A 22,276-nucleotide genomic window follows, 5' to 3' on the forward strand; every position below is an offset into this window, starting at 1 on the left:
TGCTACATGTAGAGCTACTTTCAAAATGGGTTGACAGTAGCTGTATATGTACTAGGTACTCCATATTCAAGGAAATAAAAGAATTACTCCAAGAGACCCCCAATCAGTCAATGGTGTAGAATAGGTTATTCATACAAATCTGATGGCATATTAGTATAATAATAGAAAGGACAATGTTCCATGAAACATGTGAATCAAGCAATGACAACACAAACAAGTCGTCCCTTCACAATGCCACAATTAATAGAATATATATATGGGATGGTAAAACTTAGATGCCAAACAATTTTTTCAACTCTACAACTCTTTCAAACTAGTATAATATAGAAATTATCAAAGTATCATTCTAACATCAAAATTCTGGTGTTGGTTGCAGTCCTAACACTTTATCTATCCAGTTGAAAATGAAATCAAGGTTTCAGTCTACTAGCTCAGATATAATTCACATCATTAGACGAATCTGTTTGTCTTTAGAAATTTTGAACTGGGAATTTGAAATAGTACAAGTTGCTAATTAATTACTAATTACATAACACAACTACAAGTTCTAGTATAGAGTTCAGTCATTTCAAACTAGTTCCACTTGTACTTTATTATGCTGCAATATTAAGGAAGCATTACAACATCCACATGACAGTCTAACTATTAAAATATAGGGTGAATTAAACAGATTAACAACATTATTCTGTCATTCCTGTGCCTCAATGATTACCACTTATAGCGCTTACCCCGGCCTGTTAGAGTGAGAACTCACATTCTACATCAGCGGATAATTAGAGGAGATTTGCCATGCTCACAAGTGTCCATGCCATTTACATTAGTATTGGACCTTTTGGGTAAGTGCCTAAAACAAAACTATAAGGTCTCCGCCCAAAACAGACACTTTCATTCTAATGTCAGAATTATGGTGCTGGTCATGGTCATGGTCAGAACACTTCCTCTATAAAAGATATACTAATGATATTTATTTTTTCCTAATAAATATTGACAATATAAAAGATATACCTTAATTATTCTCCAAGTAACTAGTTTTGCCTCGAGCCTTGCTAGTGGATCGATAGAGTTTCTATTCTCGAAGGCTCTGTATGTGATTTAACTAAAATAAGTCGTCATGTCAAACATAAGTCAAATCACGCACAAACATGTAATATACATGATTTACCTATTAATTATTTCCATGATAAACTTTCGAGGCTCCGTATACCCAGCAGGATCACACCAATACACAATACTTTCAGATGGATTAATTGCAGCCAACATCCAATGATCACTTTGATTAAAAAAAGAGGACAATGAGAAAATTTCACGTAAATAGCCAGGAATAAATAAATAGAAGTTCGAAAATGGAAAGCTTTATGTATACCTTTCGTGATAAGCTACAAATATCAGTTTTCGACCCCTGCCACACTGCGTACATGTCATAGCTCTAGCTATATAATATGATCGTAAATCATCAGTTACGGATGCAAATTTAGACAACGTCTCTGGGAACAAGAATCCGTAGAAACTAGTAGACTTCATAGTATCACTAAGATCACTCAAATACCTACAACAAGAATCCAATGACCATTTGGGATTAATGCTCTATTACTGTTGTTTAAAACACAAAATGTAGATGCATAAACTGTTTATTTGGCTCCTCTGATAGGATCTGCAGCGGCTCAAAACCATCACCAAATTGCCTATTTTACTGAAAGGAGTGGTCACTGCCAAGGATGGTAAGTGCCACATAGCGTAACTCTAACTAATGAAGTAGCCTGTAATCCTGTATATATGACATTTCTTATATCCATCTGTGCTTATCTACAGCACGATTAGCGGTCCAATCAGGTGTTGCAGGAATCATTGTGTCCAACCATGGAGCCCGACAACTTGATTATGTCCCAGCAACTATAATTGTGACACCCTCATTTATTGCGGAAAAATAAACACGTAATTCTAGAATAAAACTGCATGGATATGTTTGTAATAGGTTCATTTGGGTAAAAACCTGTAATTTTAAAACATGAACCTGTTATAAAGATATCCAAATTGGAAGGTGTCAAACATACAAGGTCTAACTAGAAGTTTCACAACATAACCATCGCTAAAGTCGCGAAACAAAGTTATACAACCCAAATATGAGAAAGGGAGACATATGTCCCTAAAATGTATGTGACATAAAAAGTGTTTAAGGGTCACAATAAAATAAAACCAATCTAGGTTCCAAGGTTACTTTGCTCGCTAGCTCGTCCATGTACCCCATATATGCATCACCTACCTGTCAATCGCATTTTATACAAATACGAAAGCCCACGGTGGTGGGGAGTAACTCCGAGTTCTCCCAAACCACGAAATGTCATAATTAATATAACATGTAAACATAAGAATATGAATACGAATCACACATAGCCTTAGCATATAGATGCTAGACAATCGTGCTTATCATGTGAACAACAATATAACAACACATAGTCCTAGCATGTGAATACTAGACCGACTCATACTACACTATCATGTGAATCACATAACATCCTGGAATCCAAACTCTATCAACCATAGCCGGCTTGCATCTCACCTTCTATGATTCATAGAATCATCAAACAAGAAAGGACAATATATCAAAGACAGGCATAAGTTCTTAGCACGGTCAATAGTCACTTTGTAACTCGAGTCTATACCACGAGGTAGGGAAGGTAATCGAACCGGTATCCCGGCTCGAGGTTCTATAAAAACATGGCCAAGACACAACACAACCCTAGTCCCAAATCAAGCAGACCTAGACATGCGGATACACACCACCGCACCCAAGACCCACAATTTTATAAAACCATGTGAGTACCCTAAGGAGTCCACCAAAGGGTTGGCTAGTACTTGGTCGACCACTTACTCTCAAAATAAGTAACGAGGTCATACCCCAACTTGGATATAAACCCACCAAGTCAGGAACACAAAGGCTATTGAGCAGTGAACATACACTCGTCAAAGACTATAAAGACCTATCTATGATGAAGGCCGAAATACTCACCTAGGACCTAAATAAAACCAATCTAGGTCCCAGCTTGAATACTTTAGCCCACACCACACAAGACAAGTAGGATACCCAATTAACCATAAAAGGGACAAAGAGTCTAAACTTGTACACACAAAAGATCATACACACCCTAGTATATGAAAGGTTACGCAAGAGCATATTCAGCTGACAATCCAACAAAATCTCCAATATCAATAATAATCCAAATTCCAGCTAACCGTTAATCTCATAATTCATGAGAACAAGCTAAAATGGCAACAAGACAAGAAGACTGAAGTATAAGGCATCCAAAGCATCCAACAACCAACATGTGAAATGATAATGACAAATATCAAGGCATAACATAAAACTTCCAATAACAACCAATCTCACCTCAAAGACAAACCCTCGACCCGAGTCCCGCGACGGGTCATTGGTCAAATCGAGGCTGACTGGTTTAAACCTAGTTTGACCAAACTCGTTCGGTCAATCTGGCCCAGCTCAGAGTCTTGGCCTACTTTGGCCCAAATCACAAATTTTATCGCAATATTATTCTCATGCTATTTCCAATTTCTATCATGTGAAAAACGAAAGTAACACATTATCAATTACCTAAACACTTAACAAACAACAAGCACAACATTAACTACTAATGTGACATTAATTCGTCGAGTAACTCGGAATAGTTACCTTAAGCTAGCAAAGAGACAAGCAATAAACTTGAGAAAGCTTCTAAAACCCAAAATTACTCTTCATCTTCAACCACATATGAGGCACCTAAAATAATTATGTGAAAGGACGATATTAACGATTTATCTTTATATAAAAATATGAGACGGAAATTAATTTAATTATATTTTAAATAAACCAAACTAGCGTCAAAACAAATTATAGACACGGCTCTAAAATTATTATGACAACCTCAAACTCGACCTAACCACCAACTACACATGGCCTCAAACTCGTGACTTAGCTAGGCCACTGCCTAGGCCATGGCCAGGCCATGCTAAGCTACGGCCCGGGCCACAACTAGGCCACCTGCAGCTACGACCAAAACAACCACCTACTACTCCACCTAATGGACCACCCAACCATAAACAAAGGAAAGGAAGAAAGGGGAAAAACAGGGGTATGAGTACCCCGTGTCCAACCCAACACCACCCCGTTCAACTCTCCCTCCCCCCGGGCCGCTAAGCGCCCAAAGAACCATCCCTACCAACACCTAATATGGCTGACCAGACAGGCCATTTCTACCGCCTTCCACCATCCCAAAACAATCCCTGCATGTCAGTATACACCGTCTTAAATATACCACTTACTAACTAGCATCCCAAATGATCCCTAACGGTCAGTATACACCGTCTCAATCATCTCCACATATCAGTATACACCGTCTCAACTATACAACAAACTAATTAACATCCATAAGGATTCCCTATATATAATTATACACCGCCTCAACTATAAAACAGACTAACCAGCTTTCAAAATACACATATTTAACAAGTAAAATCGAGCAACCTATAATTGTTACCTTTTTTCGATTGAACTAATCATTTATGACTAACAAATCTTCTACAAGACCGTCTATCTTAGCATCTACAACCGTCTTATAATAAATAAAGCTGAAAATATAAATTGGGTTTGTAAAAATACATGACGAAAAAGAATGTTACTTACATCGGAATGACGAGAACGACGAAAGGAGCGCTATGGAACAAAAATAGTTGAAAACAGATAAGGAACGAAGCACCGACGTCGATTAACAGATCAAATTTAAAAAAGGAAAGAAAACTCGCCCAAAAGAAGAAAAAAGAACGAAGAAGAAGAAAAGAGTGCGTTCGTGAAATGAGACAAGAATTTGCTAGCCTGCTTTTTATTATACGACGTTTCTTCGTCGTTAAGAAATTTCGCTCGTTTTTAAAACCGTATCGAGTTAATAAAATCGGTTTTAGTAAAAGTTTCAGTAATAAAACGGAATCAATAATAAATAAATTTAATGAGTGAAAATAAAATAAACTCAGCTAGTTAACGTAAATAATACAATATCAGCTTGAATCGGAATTATTAGCGATTTTTACAAAACTAACGGATATTAATAAAAATTGCTAATTTAGTGAAATAAGCTCAAAATAGCTAATTGGATGGTTTTGTTCCCAAAATCCATCTCGGGTTCACTTAAAACAACTTTCATAAGGACTCGTAAAGAAACGGAAATTATTAAATAAATAAACTCGAACTAACTTCAATAAACCCGAACTAACTTTAAATAAATTTATTAATGATTATTAAAATTAACGTATCGAATTATGATGAAATTAATTAATTAGCTAAGCATATATATATAAATCGTTAAATGATGTAATTAAATTCAAAATAGCAATTAAAAGAATTTTATCCAACTTAATAAAATACGGGGTGTTACAATCACCCCATCTTTTAAAAAGTTTCGTCCTCGAAACTTGAAAGTATAAATGAAAAGCTATAAAAATAAAACTGGAATTGGAATCGGTAACCAAAACATTTTAAAGGTTATTTATCGTAAGAATCAAAATTCTTTCAAGAACTTCAACTAAAATTTTCCAACAGAACCAGACTCTCATCAGAGGAACGGAAGTGTTCTCGTTACGTATTCAAGAACATCACATTCCAAATCAAAGATAAGGTCAAAAGGCAAATCATTTGTATAAATCAAAAATCAAAATACCTTCAAAAACATTAATGAAGAGTTTTCAAAAATATAAGTCACATTCATGGAACGGAATTGCTCTTGTCGTGCACACAAGAACGCTAACTTTCCAAGTCAGAGACAAATTTAAAACAAAAACTATTCGCCGACAAGCGTAGAACAAGTTATCAAACGTTTCCAACAACTAGTTCTAACATCCGATCAATGTTAAAATCAAAATAAGAGAAAGGTAATCTACTCAAATTTTCTTTTGCAAAAAGCCAAAATAGAAATAAAGGTTTCACCTTTAAACTAAAAGGGGAGTTAAATTCTGGAAATATAATATTAAACTTTGACAAAGGCATCATGATTAGATCAAAGTGAATAGAAATTGGATAAAATTTACAAAAATCTCAGGTTTAGCAACTCAAAACCATGATAAAGAAGTCTATACTCAAAGAACAATTAGAGAATTAAATCGAATTTTCATTTTTCCAAATCTTTACAAGTAGGGAAAATTTTGTAATAGTAACATAAATTTTTAACAACGAATCAAAAATGGTAGCTTGAAATATTTAGAAATTGTGCGAAATGAAAAGTAAGTTAGACATCATAGATACAAGTATGCTAAGAGGGTTCAAGCTTAACCAACAAAAGAGGTATGATGAACTTCCTAGGGATAAGAATTGAAGTCAAATTTACAAGGATGTCAAGGATAGAGTTTCACAAGATACAAGTGTCAAACTTAAAGGAGGAGCAAGATGAAGCGAGGAAATGAGGTATGAACGGTAACGCTTATGATCAAGGAGAAAGGAAAATTAGACAACAAGGAAACGCCAGATGCTCAAATCTCAAACAACAATGTCATCACTCCACTAAGGAAACAAAGGGTAATAACCAGGTCAGGAAATGATAGGAAATTTAAAAAGGGATATATGAACATGTCAAGATATAAGACTAAAAGAGTCGAATCATAAAGATAACTAGTTACCAACCAGTAAGAGATATTAGAATTAGGGAGGTATTCAAGACAAGGAAATAACGAGTAAACTTTTATATTTAAGAATCAAATCCAACCAATGTATGAACGAAAGGGAGGAAAACGATTAATGGTACGAAAGAGGATTTTTAAGGCTTAATCCATACGCTTCCTAAAACTTAAGGTTCTCTCTAACAAGGTCACGCCTATTAGGGTATTGTACCTTCATGACAAAACGACCAAATCCCAAACAAGAGTCAAGGTAAAATAAACGCTCGCTTAAGGGGTGATAACTCAGTTAGATACTTCTTCCACCTATCTTATCACATATTAGGATTTCCCTAAATCAAATCTACCACTCAAGTATAAAAGCATCTCTTTATCTCAAGCACTCGACACAACCTCAATGTTTTAAAAACCAAAGAATGAATTGACAAAGATTTCTCAACAAAGTTCTCAAGGAACAACTAACACCAAATCACATTCCCAATCTATACGGGATTGTTAACATCTAAAAATGGGTTTTCTTCCAAATTTATATTCTAAACTTATCTCATGTTTACTCCTAAGGTGACGATGCTCAACCTACTAAGCTTTCAAATCCCAAACATAAACAACAAAGGCAAGTTCTATAACTTTAGTTACATAGGCAACTCATTCCTAACACAAAGAATCCACCAATCGATTATACTCACTTTGTCAAGGAACTAGGTATAAGAATCACTAAGTATGTCTCATCACATTACCTAAGTCTTTCTAGCATCACATCCTCTCAAAACCAGGGTTAAGGGTCAGACACAAACAATCTCCTCAAAAGTCGAATTTTCCAACCAAGGTCAACATTCCTCACAAGAAAGAGTACTATCTAATGGCGTTAAGGGAGGATAAGCAAAGAACAAAGGATAAGTTAGGAGTACAAGCGTAGCTTTTAAAATAAAACAGAAGGGAGTTTAGAAGGAGGATAAGCACCAAGAGATTAAGAATAAGGCGAGATACAAAAAGAACGAGAAACATCTTCAAGGAAGTAGAAGCATTCTTCAAAGGTTGAACAAATCTTCAATCCTCAGCAATAGGCACTAAATCTTGATCTTCTTAAAATATAAGTGTCCTTTCAATGGAACGGTGATACTCTTGGCGATCACTCAAGAACATCAATATTCCAATTTAAAGACATAAAAATACAGTTTTACACCAACAAATGATAAAACTAATTATCAGACGTCTCCAATAACAAGCTTTAACACTAATTGACGTTAAAACCAGTGAAAAACATTAAAATATTTTCAAAACCTTTAGTTCAAATTTTTTTTTTAAGGGTAATAACTCCATTAGCTATAGATAAGCTCACGGTCATTGATCCAAGAACACAACAATTATTAAATGACAATCAACAAACAGGTTAGTACCTAACAAAGAGCAAACACAAAGAGACTACAACATAAGGTCCTAAGTCTACCCATCCTACCCATCTCTTAAGTTTATTATTTTAAGGTCAAGTGATTTATATTGGGGTGCACAAACGTGCGTCGGGAGCAAATATGCTCTGATACCAACTGTGACACCCTCATTTATTGCGGAAAAATAAACACGTAATTCTAGAATAAAACTGCATGGATATGTTTGTAATAGGTTCATTTGGGTAAAAACCTGTAATTTTAAAACCTGAACCTGTTATAAAGATATCCAAATTGGAAGGTGTCAAACATACAAGGTCTAACTAGAAGTTTCACAACATAACCATCGCTAAAGTCACGAAACAAAGTTATACAACCCAAATATGAGAAAGGGAGACATATGTCCCTAAAATGTATGTGACATAAAAAGTGTTTAAGGGTCACAATAAAATAAAACCAATCTAGGTTCCAAGGTTACTTTGCTCGCTAGCTCGTCCATGTACCCCATATATGCATCACCTACCTGTCAATCGCATTTTATACAAATACGAAAGTTGTAACACCCCGCGCTTTCCTTATATTTTTAAATAAACTTTTAAGTAATTTTTATTAAATAATTATTATTTAAAGCTTATTTTCATAAAATATAGCCGTAGCCGTGTAACGGTAATAATAGTGTAGATTTTAATAATATTATTCTCCGACTCGAGTTATAGTAGACTTGGGACGAAAATTCTAGTGGATACCGACTCATTTTGAGTTATTGGGCTTAACTTGACTCATGGGCCTTTTTCCCCTCTTTTCTCTACACAAAACCTCAACTAAACCCTCACAACTTCATCTCCCTCACTTGTAATTTCTGAAATTTCCCAACAACCACCCCACCATTGTTGAACCTTCCCTTACTAACCCTAGAATCACCATATCTCACTCAATTCTTCACCAATCTCGTTCCTTTTCGCGCCATTCTCTTCCTTTTCTCATTTCCCTTCTTTCTAAGTAAGAAAGTTGTCATCTTTTCCTCTATTTCGAAATTCTCATCTTACAAGGATGTGGATTCTTGACTTAATACCTTTGTTTTTGTGTTTAGGGGAGAACTTGGACAACCCGGAGGAGGATAGCTACATCATTGACGAGTCTTTAGAAGATTGAAGTGCAAAAAGGTAACGGTGATGGGTTACTCGACTTTTATGTTAAATTTGTGTGAATTGTGTAGTATTAGACTCACATGAATGTCAAATTTGATGTCTTTCATGCCCTTTGGTGATTTGGTGTTGTGTAGAATACTTGTATGATAATTCTCACATGTTTAATGAGTAATTTCATGCCTTGTTCTAATATGGTGAAATATGAGATTGTCTTAAAGGAATCCTCTCATAATTACATGATTAAACTTCATTTTAATGATTAATGAACAACCCCATATGTTAATTACATCTTGAAAGTGGTAATTTTTTGAGTATTCATCATATTGGAGAAGTATGAAATGATTAAATGAAAGATGGTTGAATTTGGAAGACTTTAGATGAGTGTTTGATGAGTTCTCGTGTACTGAGAGATCCTCTCCGGTGGGCCGGCAGCCGGCCTACCCAACCGGCAGCGCGTCATGACATTTCTGAGTTGTAAAAATGGAGAATTAAGCCTTTGTAATCCCTGCCGGTGGGGGGCGCAGCCGCCCTACCCAACCGGCAGCGAGTACATGAGATTTTGGTGTCTTTTATAATAGGGTGTATCCCCTGCCGGTGGGAGCGGCATCGGTCAACCGGCAGAGAATACACAAAGTGAAATGTTGAAGTTAATTGACTATAGCTTGGATCCTCTCGCCGGTGGATGGGCAAAGCCGCCACCCTAGCAGAGAATACACATTGAATATTTTTGACCTTGTTTCCTTTAGCTTGTATCCCCCCCGGTGGACCGGGCCGGCCACCCGGCAGAGAATACACCCTCACCTAATTTGGCATTGTTCACCATAGCATAAATCCTCTGTTTGGTGGGGGCGATGACCGGTGCCCACACCGGCAGAGAGTACCTGATATTTCTCATACCTTTATACTTATGCATGCTTCACATGAATTGTTTACGTTATGTTTGTTCAATCTTTTCCACTCGTATTTGTGACCCGAGTGTGACGTGTTACATTGTGAGACTACTCGACATTCCTTATTTATTTGCCCTCGGACATTGGGTCACGGTTAGGTGCCATTGTTTCCGAGTTGGGCTATTTTTCCTTCCGCCTTTTCGGACCGGGGGTCACGGTTAGGTGACAAGGTTCCGCTTGAGGTTACTCGACTTTCGGGCACGGTTAGGTGTACCATATTTCGAGTCTTGGATACGATTTGGTATCGTTTGTCGAATCGGGTGTCGTCCATCCCGAGAGTCTGGCCAGGTTTAGACTAGGACCGTATTATGATCGTCGTCCTACCAAGAGGTTGGAGTCTAGAGGGTTGTCTTGTTTGAGTCTATACTTTGTAATTTGTCTTACATTTGAGTTGAGTCAATATTTGACCATTTGACCTAATTATTCTTCTCTCATTTATGCGTAACTACTCTTATTGCATTTTGTATACTAATCATGATCCTCTCGTCACCGTAAGTATTTATCCTCATGCTTGTTTGTTTAATTACATTCCTAATTACTTGTATTTTGACATATTGTGGCTGGAAGAATCCTGAGTTACTCCCCACTGACTGTGGCTTTCATATTTATTATGAATGACAGGTTGGTGATGAAGCTTAAGTGGGCAAGACCGTGTGAGCTAGCGAGTTCTTACCTTGGACCTTATTTAGTTATCACATAATAGACTCACCTACTTTTCGAATCTATGTTAATTCGTGGGATATCTTTTCCCCAATAAATAGACTTGTATTGTAAACTTAAAGCTAAATATCTAAACTTATTTATCGTGTTGGTGATACCTCGCGTTGGACTTCATTAGAAGTCTTAAAAGTTTTAAAAATATCGTGTTTCCGCCACGATTTACTAGTTATATTTAGTTGCCTCAACGAGGGGTGTCACGATTGGTATATCAGCTTATATTGCTCCCGACGCACACACGTGTACCCCAACTTAAAATTCTCACTTGACCTTGAATAATGAATGAGAGATGGGTAGAATTAAGGACCTAAGTTGGTAGCCTTTTTGTGTATGCTTTGTGATAGGTTGTGGAAAATGCGATCATGCAAGCCCTCACCCAAGTACTTGCTAATCAACAAAATGCTCAACCCGCTCCCCCTGCACCCGAAGCTAACCGTCAAGGAAGTTATGCTTGGATTGCAAGTCAACTAGCAAGGAACAAGGCTAAGACCTATGGTGGTGAAGTGGATCCCGTTGCTCTCTCGGAGTGGTTTCGTGATATGGAGAAGAACTTCTCTCTCTTTGATGCCCGAGAGGAGGACAAGGTGAGATTAGCATCTCACTTTCTTGTGAAGGAAGCCGATAGGTGGTGGACTTTGACCGGTCCTACCGCTACTCAAGACCCCAACTTTGATTGGAGCCGCTTCAAGTCACTTGTGGAGACTCGCTTCTACCCTAAGGAGCTCAAACAACAAAGATTGAAGGAGTTCATGGACTTCAAGCAAGGGAAGCTATCAATTCAAGCCTACACCGACAAGTTTAATGAACTTGCTCATTATGCCTCCAAGTTCGTGAAAGATGAAGAGGATCGTGTCTACTTCTACAAGAACAAGTTGAATCCTAAGGTGGAAAGCATGGTGAGAAGAAGCTCAACTACCTTTGTGGAAGTTATGATGATGCTATTTGGGCCGAAAGCTCTTTGAAGGCCATTGAAGAAGATTCCAAAATCCACTCCTCTTCTCATTCTTACCGTTCTAACTTTCATGGCAAGAGACCATTTGTGCCTTCTACTTCCAACTATGCCAACAAGAGAAGGTTTGTGCCAAGGATGCAAGACCATGGAGGACAAGGACCAAGAGTTCAAGAACCTAGAGGACAAGTCCCCACACCAACTAATGAACTTGAGAAGGACCGTAAGTGCTACCATTGTAGACAAGCTCTACACCCCGGAGTTGGATGCTATGGCAAGCCCTTGACTTGCTTCCATTGTAAGAAGCCCGGACATCGTGTTGCCGATTGCCCCGAGAAGAAGAATGCTCCTACTCCAAATGCTAGGCCAAGAGGAACTATCTTTGTCATGAGTCGAGCCGAAGCCGCCGCTCATCCCGATATCATTACGGGTATGTTCTCAATTTTTGATCAACCTTGCCTCATTTTATTTGATACCGGCGCATCTTTATCTTTTATATCTTCCAAGTTTTCGGAAAAACTAGCCATTGAGCCTATTCCTAGTGAGGAAACTTCTATATCCTTACCTTCCGGAGAAATATTCTCTTGCTCCCTCACTTTCTCCGACATTCCTATTTCTATTTCGGAAACCGTGTTTCCCGCTAACCTACTTCGTTTTCCCCTTGAGGAATTCGATGTAATTTTGGGTATGGATTGGTTGTCAAAGTATGATGCAAGATTCGAGTGTAGAGACCAAAAGATTTGCCTCAAGAGTCCGCTAGGCACTCGCGTATCCTTAAAAGGAGTTCGTTCCCAAGAAGGTGTGAAATTGATTTCCGCTTTGAAGTTGATGAGCATGAAGAGGAAAGGTTACCAAATCTTTCTATGCGTGGTCACTTCTACCTCCCCTTCCTTACCAAAGATCGAAGAAGTGCCCGTGGTTTGTGAGTTCGCCGATGTCTTTCCCGAAGAGTTGCCCGGAATTCCTCCCGAGCGTGATGTAGAATTTTCTATCGACCTTGTACCCGGAACCGGACCGATTGCTAAAGCCCCGTACCGTATGGCGCCAACCGAGTTGAAGGAGTTGAGAAAGCAACTTGATGAGATGATTGAGAAAGGATTCATTACACCTAGTGCCTCGCCTTGGGGTGCTCCCGTTCTCTTTGTGAAGAAGAAGGATGGATCCATGAGACTTTGCATTGACTACCGTGAGCTTAACCGTGTTACCATCAAGAACAAGTATCCTCTACCAAGAATTGAAGATTTGTTCGATCAACTCAAAGGTGCTTCTACTTTTTCCAAGATTGATTTGAGATCCGGTTATCATCAAATTCCCGTTCGTGAGTCCGACATCCCTAAGACCGCCTTTAGCACAAGATATGGACATTTCGAGTTTAAGGTGATGCCCTTTGGTTTAACCAATGCCCCTTCTATCTTCATGGACCAAATGAACCGGACCTTTAGTGAGTTCTTAGACAAGTGTGTTGTGGTCTTCATTGACGATATCCTCATCTACTCCAAGTCCGAAGAAGAGCATGCCGATCACCTTCGTATCATTTTGGAAATCCTCCGTCGACAAAAGTGGTTTGCCAAATTCTCCAAGTGTGAATTTTGGTTGTCTAAGGTATCTTTCCTAGGCCATGTTATATCTAAGGATGGTGTCATGGTAGACCCTTCGAAGATTTGAAGCTCCAGTTTTGGTGGCCTAACATGAAGAATGACATTGTGTCATATGTTGGAAGATGTCTTACTTGTCAACAAGTGAAGATTGAGCATAAGAGACCCGGTGGTTTGCTACAACCGTTGGATGTTCCTTTATGGAAGTGGGAGTCCATTTCCATGGATTTTGTGATGGCTTTGCCTAAGACCGTTGGTGGAAAGGATGCCGTATGGGTTGTTGTGGATAGGTTGACCAAGTGTGCTAGGTTCATCCCTATCAAAGAAACTTGGAGTTTAGACCGTCTTGCTAGTGCTTATGTTGAACAGATCGTTCGTTACCATGGCGTTCCTAAGGAGATCGTGTCGGATCGTGACCCGCGTTTTTGTTCAAGATTTTGGAAAGCTTTGCAAGATGCTATGGGTAGTAAGTTGTTGATGAGTACCGCTTTTCATGCCGCTACCGATGGATAATCCGAGAGGACGATTCAAACCTTAGAAGACTTGTTGCGTGCTTGTGCCCTTGATTTTCATTCTAGTTGGGAGAAGAGCTTACCTTTGGTGGAATTTTCTTACAACAATAGTTATCATGCTTCTATCAAGATGGCCCCTTATGAAGCCCTTTATGGAAGGAAATGCCGTAGTCCAATTTGTTGGGACCAAGCAAGTGATGTTCGTGATCTAGGACCCGACAAGTTAGCCGAGACGATTGATCAAGTGAAGCTCATCCGTGAAAGAATGAAAGCCGCCCAAGATCGACGGAAATCTTACGCCGATGTTCGCCGTCGACCCTTGGAGTTTGAAGTTGGAGATAAAGTGTTCTTGAAAGTGTCCCCGATGAAAGGAGTAAAGAGATTCAGAGTTAAAGGGAAGTTGAGTCCGAAGTACATTGGACCTTATGAAGTGATAAAAAGGATTGGTGCCGTGGCTTATAGATTGGATTTGCCTCCGAGTTTGGGTAAAGTTCATGATGTTTTCCACGTGTCTCAACTTAGGAAATACATTACCGACCCTAGTCATGTGTTGCAAAATGAGATTCCCGAGCTTGAGCCTAGTCTTTCTTTCGAGGAGAGACCGATTCGTATCTTGGATAAGAAGGAGAAGAAGCTAAGGAGCAAAGTGGTGCCCTTGGTGAAGGTTTTGTGGAAGTGTGGTGATGTAGAAGAAGAGACTTGGGGAGCCGGAGGCTTCCATGCGTGTCAAGTACCCTAGTTTGTTTTCTTAAGGTAATACCTTTTCGTTTCAAGTTTCGAGGGCGAAACTTTTTAAAAGGTGGGATGATTGTAACACCCGCGCTTTCCTAATATTTTTGAATAAACTTTTAAGTAATTTTTATTAAATAATTATTATTTAAAGCTTATTTTCATAAAATATAGCCGTAGCCGTGTAACGGTAATAATAGTGTAGATTTTAATAATATTATTCTCCGACTCGAGTTATAGTAGACTTGGGACGAAAATTCTAGTGGATACCGACTCATTTTGAGTTATTGGGCTTAACTTGACTCATGGGCCTTTTTCCCCTCTTTTCTCTACACAAAACCTCAACTAAACCCTCACAACTTCATCTCCCTCACTTGTAATTTCTGAAATTTCCCAACAACCACCCCACCATTGTTGAACCTTCCCTTACTAACCCTAGAATCACCATATCTCACTCAATTCTTCACCAATCTCGTTCCTTTTCGCGCCATTCTCTTCCTTTTCTCATTTCCCTTCTTTCTAAGTAAGAAAGTTGTCATCTTTTCCTCTATTTCGAAATTCTCATCTTACAAGGATGTGGATTCTTGACTTAATACCTTTGTTTTTGTGTTTAGGGGAGAACTTGGACAACCCGGAGGAGGATAGCTACATCATTGACGAGTCTTTAGAAGATTGAAGTGCAAAAAGGTAACGGTGATGGGTTACTCGACTTTTATGTTAAATTTGTGTGAATTGTGTAGTATTAGACTCACATGAATGTCAAATTTGATGTCTTTCATGCCCTTTGGTGATTTGGTGTTGTGTAGAATACTTGTATGATAATTCTCACATGTTTAATGAGTAATTTCATGCCTTGTTCTAATATGGTGAAATATGAGATTGTCTTAAAGGAATCCTCTCATAATTACATGATTAAACTTCATTTTAATGATTAATGAACAACCCCATATGTTAATTACATCTTGAAAGTGGTAATTTTTTGAGTATTCATCATATTGGAGAAGTATGAAATGATTAAATGAAAGATGGTTGAATTTGGAAGACTTTAGATGAGTGTTTGATGAGTTCTCGTGTACAGAGATCCTCTGCCGGTGGGCCGGCAGCCGGCCTACCCAACCGGCAGCGCGTCATGACATTTCTGAGTTGTAAAAATGGAGAATTAAGCCTTTGTAATCCTCTGCCGGTGGGCCGGCAGCCAGCCTACCCAACCGGCAGCGAGTACATGAGATTTTGGTGTCTTTTATAATAGGGTGTATCCCTAGGCGGTGGGCAATGGCCGGTCAACCGGCAGAGAATACACAAAGTGAAATGTTGAAGTTAATTGACTATAGCTTGGATCCTCTGCCGGTGGACCGGCAGCCGGCCACCCGGCAGAGAATACACATTGAATATTTTTGACCTTGTTTCCTTTAGCTTGTATCCCCTGCCGGTGGACCGGCAGCCGGCCACCCGGCAGAGAATACACCCTCACCTAATTTGACATTGTTCACCATAGCATAAATCCTCTGCCGGTGGGCCGGCAGCCGGTGCCCACACCGGCAGAGAGTACCTGATATTTCTCATACCTTTATACTTATGCATGCTTCACATGAATTGTTTACGTTATGTTTGTTCAATCTTTTCCACTCGTATTTGTGACCCGAGTGTGACGTGTTACATTATGAGACTACTCGACATTCCTTATTTATTTGCCCTCGGACATTGGGTCACGGTTAGGTGCCATTGTTTCCGAGTTGGGCTATTTTTCCTTCCGCCTTTTCGGACCGGGGGTCACGGTTAGGTGACAAGGTTCCGCTTGAGGTTACTCGACTTTCGGGCACGGTTAGGTGTACCATATTTCGAGTCTTGGATACGATTTGGTATCGTTTGTCGAATCGGGTGTCGTCCATCCCGAGAGTCTGGCCAGGTTTAGACTAGGACCGTATTATGATCGTCGTCCTACCAAGAGGTTGGAGTCTAGAGGGTTGTCTTGTTTGAGTCTATACTTTGTAATTTGTCTTACATTTGAGTTGAGTCAATATTTGACCGTTTGACCTAATTATTCTTCTCTCATTTATGCGTAACTACTCTTATTGCATTTTGTATACTAATCATGATCCTCTCGTCACCGTAAGTATTTATCCTCATGCTTGTTTGTTTAATTACATTCCTAATTACTTGTATTTTGACACATTGTGGCTGGGAGAACCCTGAGTTACTCCCCACTGACTGTGGCTTTCATATTTATTATGAATTACAGGTTGGTGATGAAGCTTAAGTGGGCAAGACCGTGTGAGCTAGCGAGTTCTTACCTTGGACCTTATTTAGTTATCACATAATAGACTCACCTACTTTTCGAATCTATGTTAATTCGTGGGATATCTTTTCCCCAATAAATAGACTTGTATTGTAAACTTAAAGCTAACTATCTAAACTTATTTATCGTGTTGGTGATACCTCGCGTTGGAGTTCATTATAAGTCTTAAAAGTTTTAAAAATCTCGTGTTTCCGCCACGATTTACTAGTTATATTTAGTTGCCTCAACGAGGGGTGTCACAAAAGTCACAGTCAGTGGGGAGTAACTCCGAGTTCTCCCAGCCACGAAATGTCATAATTAATATAACATGTAAACATAAGAATATGTATACGAATCACACATAGCCTTAGCATATAGATGCTAGACAATCGTGCTTATCATGTGAACAACAATATAACAACACATAGTCCTAGGATGTGAATACTAGACCGACTCATACTACACTATTATGTGAATCACATAACATCCTGGAATCCAAACTCTATCAACCATAGCCGGCTTGCATCTCACCTTCTATGATTCATAGAATCATCAAACAAGAAAGGACAATATATCAAAGACAGGCATAAGTTCTTAGCACGGTCAATAGTCACTTTGTAACTCGAGTCTATACCACGAGGTAGGGAAGGTAATCGAACCGGTATCCTGGCTCAGAGGTTCTATAAAAACATGGCCAAGACACAACACAACCCTAGTCCCAAATCTGCGCAGACCTAGACATGCGGATACACACCAACGCACCCAAGACCCACAATTTTATAAAACCATGTGAGTACCCTAAGGAGTCCACCAAAGGGTTGGCTAGTACTTAAGCTGACCACTTACTCTCAAAATAAGTAACGAGGTCATACCCCAACTTGGATATAAACCCACCAAGTCAGGAACACAAAGGCTATTGAGCAGTGAACATACACTCGTCAAAGACTATAAAGACCTATCTATGATGAAGGCCGAAATACTCACCTAGGACCTAAATAAAACCAATCTAGGTCCCAGCTTGAATACTTTAGCCCACACCACACAAGACAAGTAGGATACCCAATTAACCATAAAAGGGACAAAGAGTCTAAACTTGTACACACAAAAGATCATACACACCCTAGTATATGAAAGGTTACGCAAGAGCATATTCAGCTGACAATCCAACAAAATCTCCAATATCAATAATAATCCAAATTCCAGCTAACCGTTAATCTCATAATTCATGAGAACAAGCTAAAATGGCAACAAGACAAGAAGACTGAAGTATAAGGCATCCAAAGCATCCAACAACCAACATGTGAAATGATAATGACAAATATCAAGGCATAACATAAAACTTCCAATAACAACCAATCTCACCTCAAAGACAAACCCTCGACCCGAGTCCCGCGACGGGTCATTGGTCAAATCGAGGCTGACTGGTTTAAACCTAGTTTGACCAAACTCGTTCGGTCAACTGCCCACTCGTAGTCTTGGCCTACTTTGGCCCAAAATCACAAATTTTATCGCAATATTATTCTCATGCTATTTCCAATTTCTATCATGTGAAAAACGAAAGTAACACATTATCAATTACCTAAACACTTAACAAACAACAAGCACAACATTAACTACTAATGTGAAATTAATTCGTCGAGTAACTCGGAATAGTTACCTTAAGCTAGCAAAGAGACAAGCAATAAACTTGAGAAAGCTTCTAAAACCCAAAATTACTCTTCATCTTCAACCACATATGAGGCACCTAAAATAATTATATGAAAGGACGATATTAACGAATTATCTTTATATAAAAATATGAGACGGAAATTAATTTAATTATATTTTAAATAAACCAAACTAGCGTCAAATTAAATTATAGACACGGCTCTAAAATTATTATGACAACCTCAAACTCGGCCTAACCACCAACTACACATGGCCTCAAACTCGTGACTTAGCTAGGCCACTGCCTAGGCCACGGCCAAAGCCACGCTAAGCTACTGACCAGGCCACAACTAGGCCACTGCAGGCTACGACCAAAACAACCAGCTACTACTCCACCTAATGGACCACCCAACCATAAACAAAGGAAAGGAAGAAAGGGGAAAAACAGGGGTATGAGTACCCCGTGTCCAACCCAACACCACCCCGTTCAACTCTCCCTCCCCCACGGCTGCTAAGCAACCATCAACCATCCCTACCAACACCTATTATGGCTGACCAGACAGGCCATTTCTACCGCCTTCCACCATCCCAAAACAATCCCTGCATGTCAGTATACACCGTCTTAAATATACCACTTACTAACTAGCATCCCAAATGATCCCTAGAGGTCAGTATACACCGTCTCAATCATCTCCACATATCAGTATACACCGTCTCAACTATACAACAAACTAATTAACATCCATAAGGATTCCCTATATATAATTATACACCGTCTCAACAATAAAACAGACTAACCAGCTTTCAAAATACATATATTTAACAAGTAAAATCGAGTAACCTATAATTGTTACCGTTTTCCGATTGAACTAATCATTTATGATTAACAAATCTTCTACAAGACCGTCTATCTTAGCATCTACAACCGTCTTATAATAAATAAAGCTGAAAATATAAATTGGGTTTGTAAAAATACATGACGAAAAAGAATGTTACTTACATCGGAATGACGAGAACGACGAAAGGAGCGCTATGGAACAAAAATAGTTGAAAACGGATAAGGAACGAAGCACCGACGTCGATTAACAGATCAAATTTTAAAAAGGAAAGAAAACTCGCCCAAAAGAAGAAAAAAGAACGAAGAAGAAGAAAAGAGTGCGTTCGTGAAATGAGACAAAGACCGCTAGCTTTGCTATTTATTATACGTACGTTTCTTCGTCGTTAAGAAATTTCGCTCGTTTTTAAAACCGTCTCGAGTTAATAAAATCGGTTTTAGTAAAAGTTTCAGTAATAAAACGGAATCAATAATAAATAAATTTAATGAGTGAAAATAAAATAAACTCAGCTAGTTAACGTAAATAATACAATATCAGCTTGAATCGGAATTATTAGCGATTTTTACAAAACTAACGGATATTAATAAAAATTGCTAATTTAGTGAAATAAGCTCAAAATAGCTAATTGGACGGTTTTGTTCCCAAAATCCATCTCGGGTTCACTTAAAACAACTTTCATAAGGACTCGTAAAGAAACGGAAATTATTAAATAAATAAACTCGAACTAACTTCAATAAACCCGAACTAACTTTAAATAAACTTATTAATGATTATTAAAATTAACGTATCGAATTATGATGAAATTAATTAATTAGCTAAGCATATTTATATAAATCGTTAAATGATGTAATTAAATTCAAAATAGCAATTAAAAGAATTTTATCCAACTTAATAAAATACGGGGTGTTACAATAATGGCTCTGGAAGAGGTAATTCAGTTATCATGAAATAATTTCAGTTCCACTATCTCCCATTTATATACTCCACAAGAGTCTGATTTGGACTGCGGGTTATTCCTGTAGCTTCATTTAAAAGACGTGACAGTGTGGCGCTATCAAATGCCTTTTATGTAATTTACAGGTTGTGGAAGCTGTCGAAGGGAGAATACCTGTTTTCTTGGATGGTGGTGTTGTACATGTACTTATATTCATAGTACCCTTTCTGAGAATGCAGTTAGATGATCTGAGGTGTTGTACATGTACTTAGACAACTCATTCCATTCCTTTCTTACTCTCAAACGTTCAACAAACAAAATAACGGTTGGCTTCCTACGGATAAAAATAGACAGAACATGGTCATTAAGAAAGCTTACCTCATAAAAATAGCAATGTGAGAGGGACCTATCTCGCCTTCGTCACACCAATGAATAAGCTCCTCGTAAGAAATCGGAGAAGTGTAGTCATCAAGGTGTAATACATGGTCATCAATCGAAACGTTAGTCAGTGATCCGCTCGCCTTCAATACGCGAGCCTCGAGAAGTAAAGAATTCATCAGCGGGGTTCTCAACTTTTGCTTAAACTCACTACTAACTTCTACACCCAGAATAGTCGGGACAAGAGGTGGTGCAGACCTTTGATGATTCTTCTTCTTCTTCTTCATTACGATTTCCATCTTTATTATTTTTTCACAAAATAGTTAATATTTATATTAACTTATTATAAGATAATACTTCTAATTTTAAAAAAACTACAAAATTACCTTACTAGGACTGTGAATATGATTCTGAGGCCACTGAACATATGAGTCCTTCGCATCAATCAATACTATCAAATCATCCCCAACAGCACAGCAACGTATCATTTTCCGATCCAGATTGTACTTTCTTAACTTCTACTTTCTTATAACCATTAAGTAGTGATCTACCGTGAACAGTTATGAATTCCGCCTTTTTTCCATATACATCAAGCCTGATGCCACTATCTTATTCGGATTTCCGGGTAATGATAAATCACAGTCTCTCCACCCCTTGAAATATTAGTAAAATCAGAACTTCAAACTCATTAGTCACGCAAATATATTAATAAGTTTCCTTAAAATCTTAGTGATAAATCAAAAGATGATACCTCCTTCTCTTGGCTAGGTGGCTCTTCATGTGGTATCTCTTTACGGTGTGGCTCCGGATGGGATTGCTCCTCACTCTCTTGTATTGAGATACAATGAGAACCATCCGTAGATGGACAAGCTTTCGATCCTTGAGTACTCATAGAAATTCCTTTCAGGAAGCATTCTAATAATTCTTGACTTGGCTTCTCACCACTTTGCCAAAAATGCACCATCATACTTTGCATATTTGATACTTGTGTTTGCAAAGTATTTATCTGCATGTAAGACAAAAATTCAACAAATTGGTGATGCTTAAAGTAAAATAATTTTCAAATAATAAATATTTTGAGACGGTCTTATTCTATGTTTACATAATAAATTACCGTCTCTTTGAGACGCTCTACTTCTTCGTCGGCGACTTTTTAGGAGCCTTCCCAAAATACTCGATTATGCATATGCCATCGGGAACCCCCTCGCACACGGCCACCATGTTCGGGTTTGCCGATTGCCTTAGCTAGTATATCTTCTCGTCCCTTAGGCTTAAATGTACCTGCCTCCACCTCTTTTTCTAGTTCTTTCTACACCCATTCATAATATTATATTATTTAAATACATATATAGTTGTGTCAATTCCTAGAAATTAATAATTTTTGTTTTAAAAATTGAAGAACTTACAATTTTCGTAGCCACTTCCTTGTAATATTCGGTCAGGTCTCCGTTATTAGGCGTGTGACCCCTTAGCCAAGTTAAGTGCCGGTCAACTTCCTCCAATATCACTCCATTTTTGGCAAAGTCTTTTTTCTACAAAAAAAAAAAAATTAAGAATGTCAAGAGTATAGTAA

The 22,276-nt window shown here is 38.3% G+C and overlaps 1 protein-coding gene across 1 annotated transcript; it reads right to left on the reverse strand.

Moving 5' to 3' along the window:
• Positions 1-568: 568 nt before the first annotated feature.
• On the reverse strand, positions 569-22,203 carry LOC141641469 (uncharacterized). Its single transcript, XM_074450127.1, has 9 exons — positions 22,110-22,203; positions 21,818-22,012; positions 21,455-21,709; positions 21,090-21,356; positions 20,704-21,002; positions 1,364-1,546; positions 1,163-1,270; positions 1,006-1,081; positions 569-598 (listed from the first exon to the last, which is right to left on the reverse strand). Exons 4-9 carry the CDS (start codon positions 21,189-21,191, stop codon positions 569-571), a joined length of 798 nt encoding a protein of 265 aa, XP_074306228.1. The 5' UTR covers positions 21,192-21,356; positions 21,455-21,709; positions 21,818-22,012; positions 22,110-22,203.
• Positions 22,204-22,276: the final 73 nt, after the last annotated feature.

Source organism: Silene latifolia, chromosome 2 (genome assembly GCF_048544455.1).
Source record: "Silene latifolia isolate original U9 population chromosome 2, ASM4854445v1, whole genome shotgun sequence".
In the NCBI taxonomy this organism is placed as follows: domain Eukaryota; kingdom Viridiplantae; phylum Streptophyta; class Magnoliopsida; order Caryophyllales; family Caryophyllaceae; genus Silene; species Silene latifolia.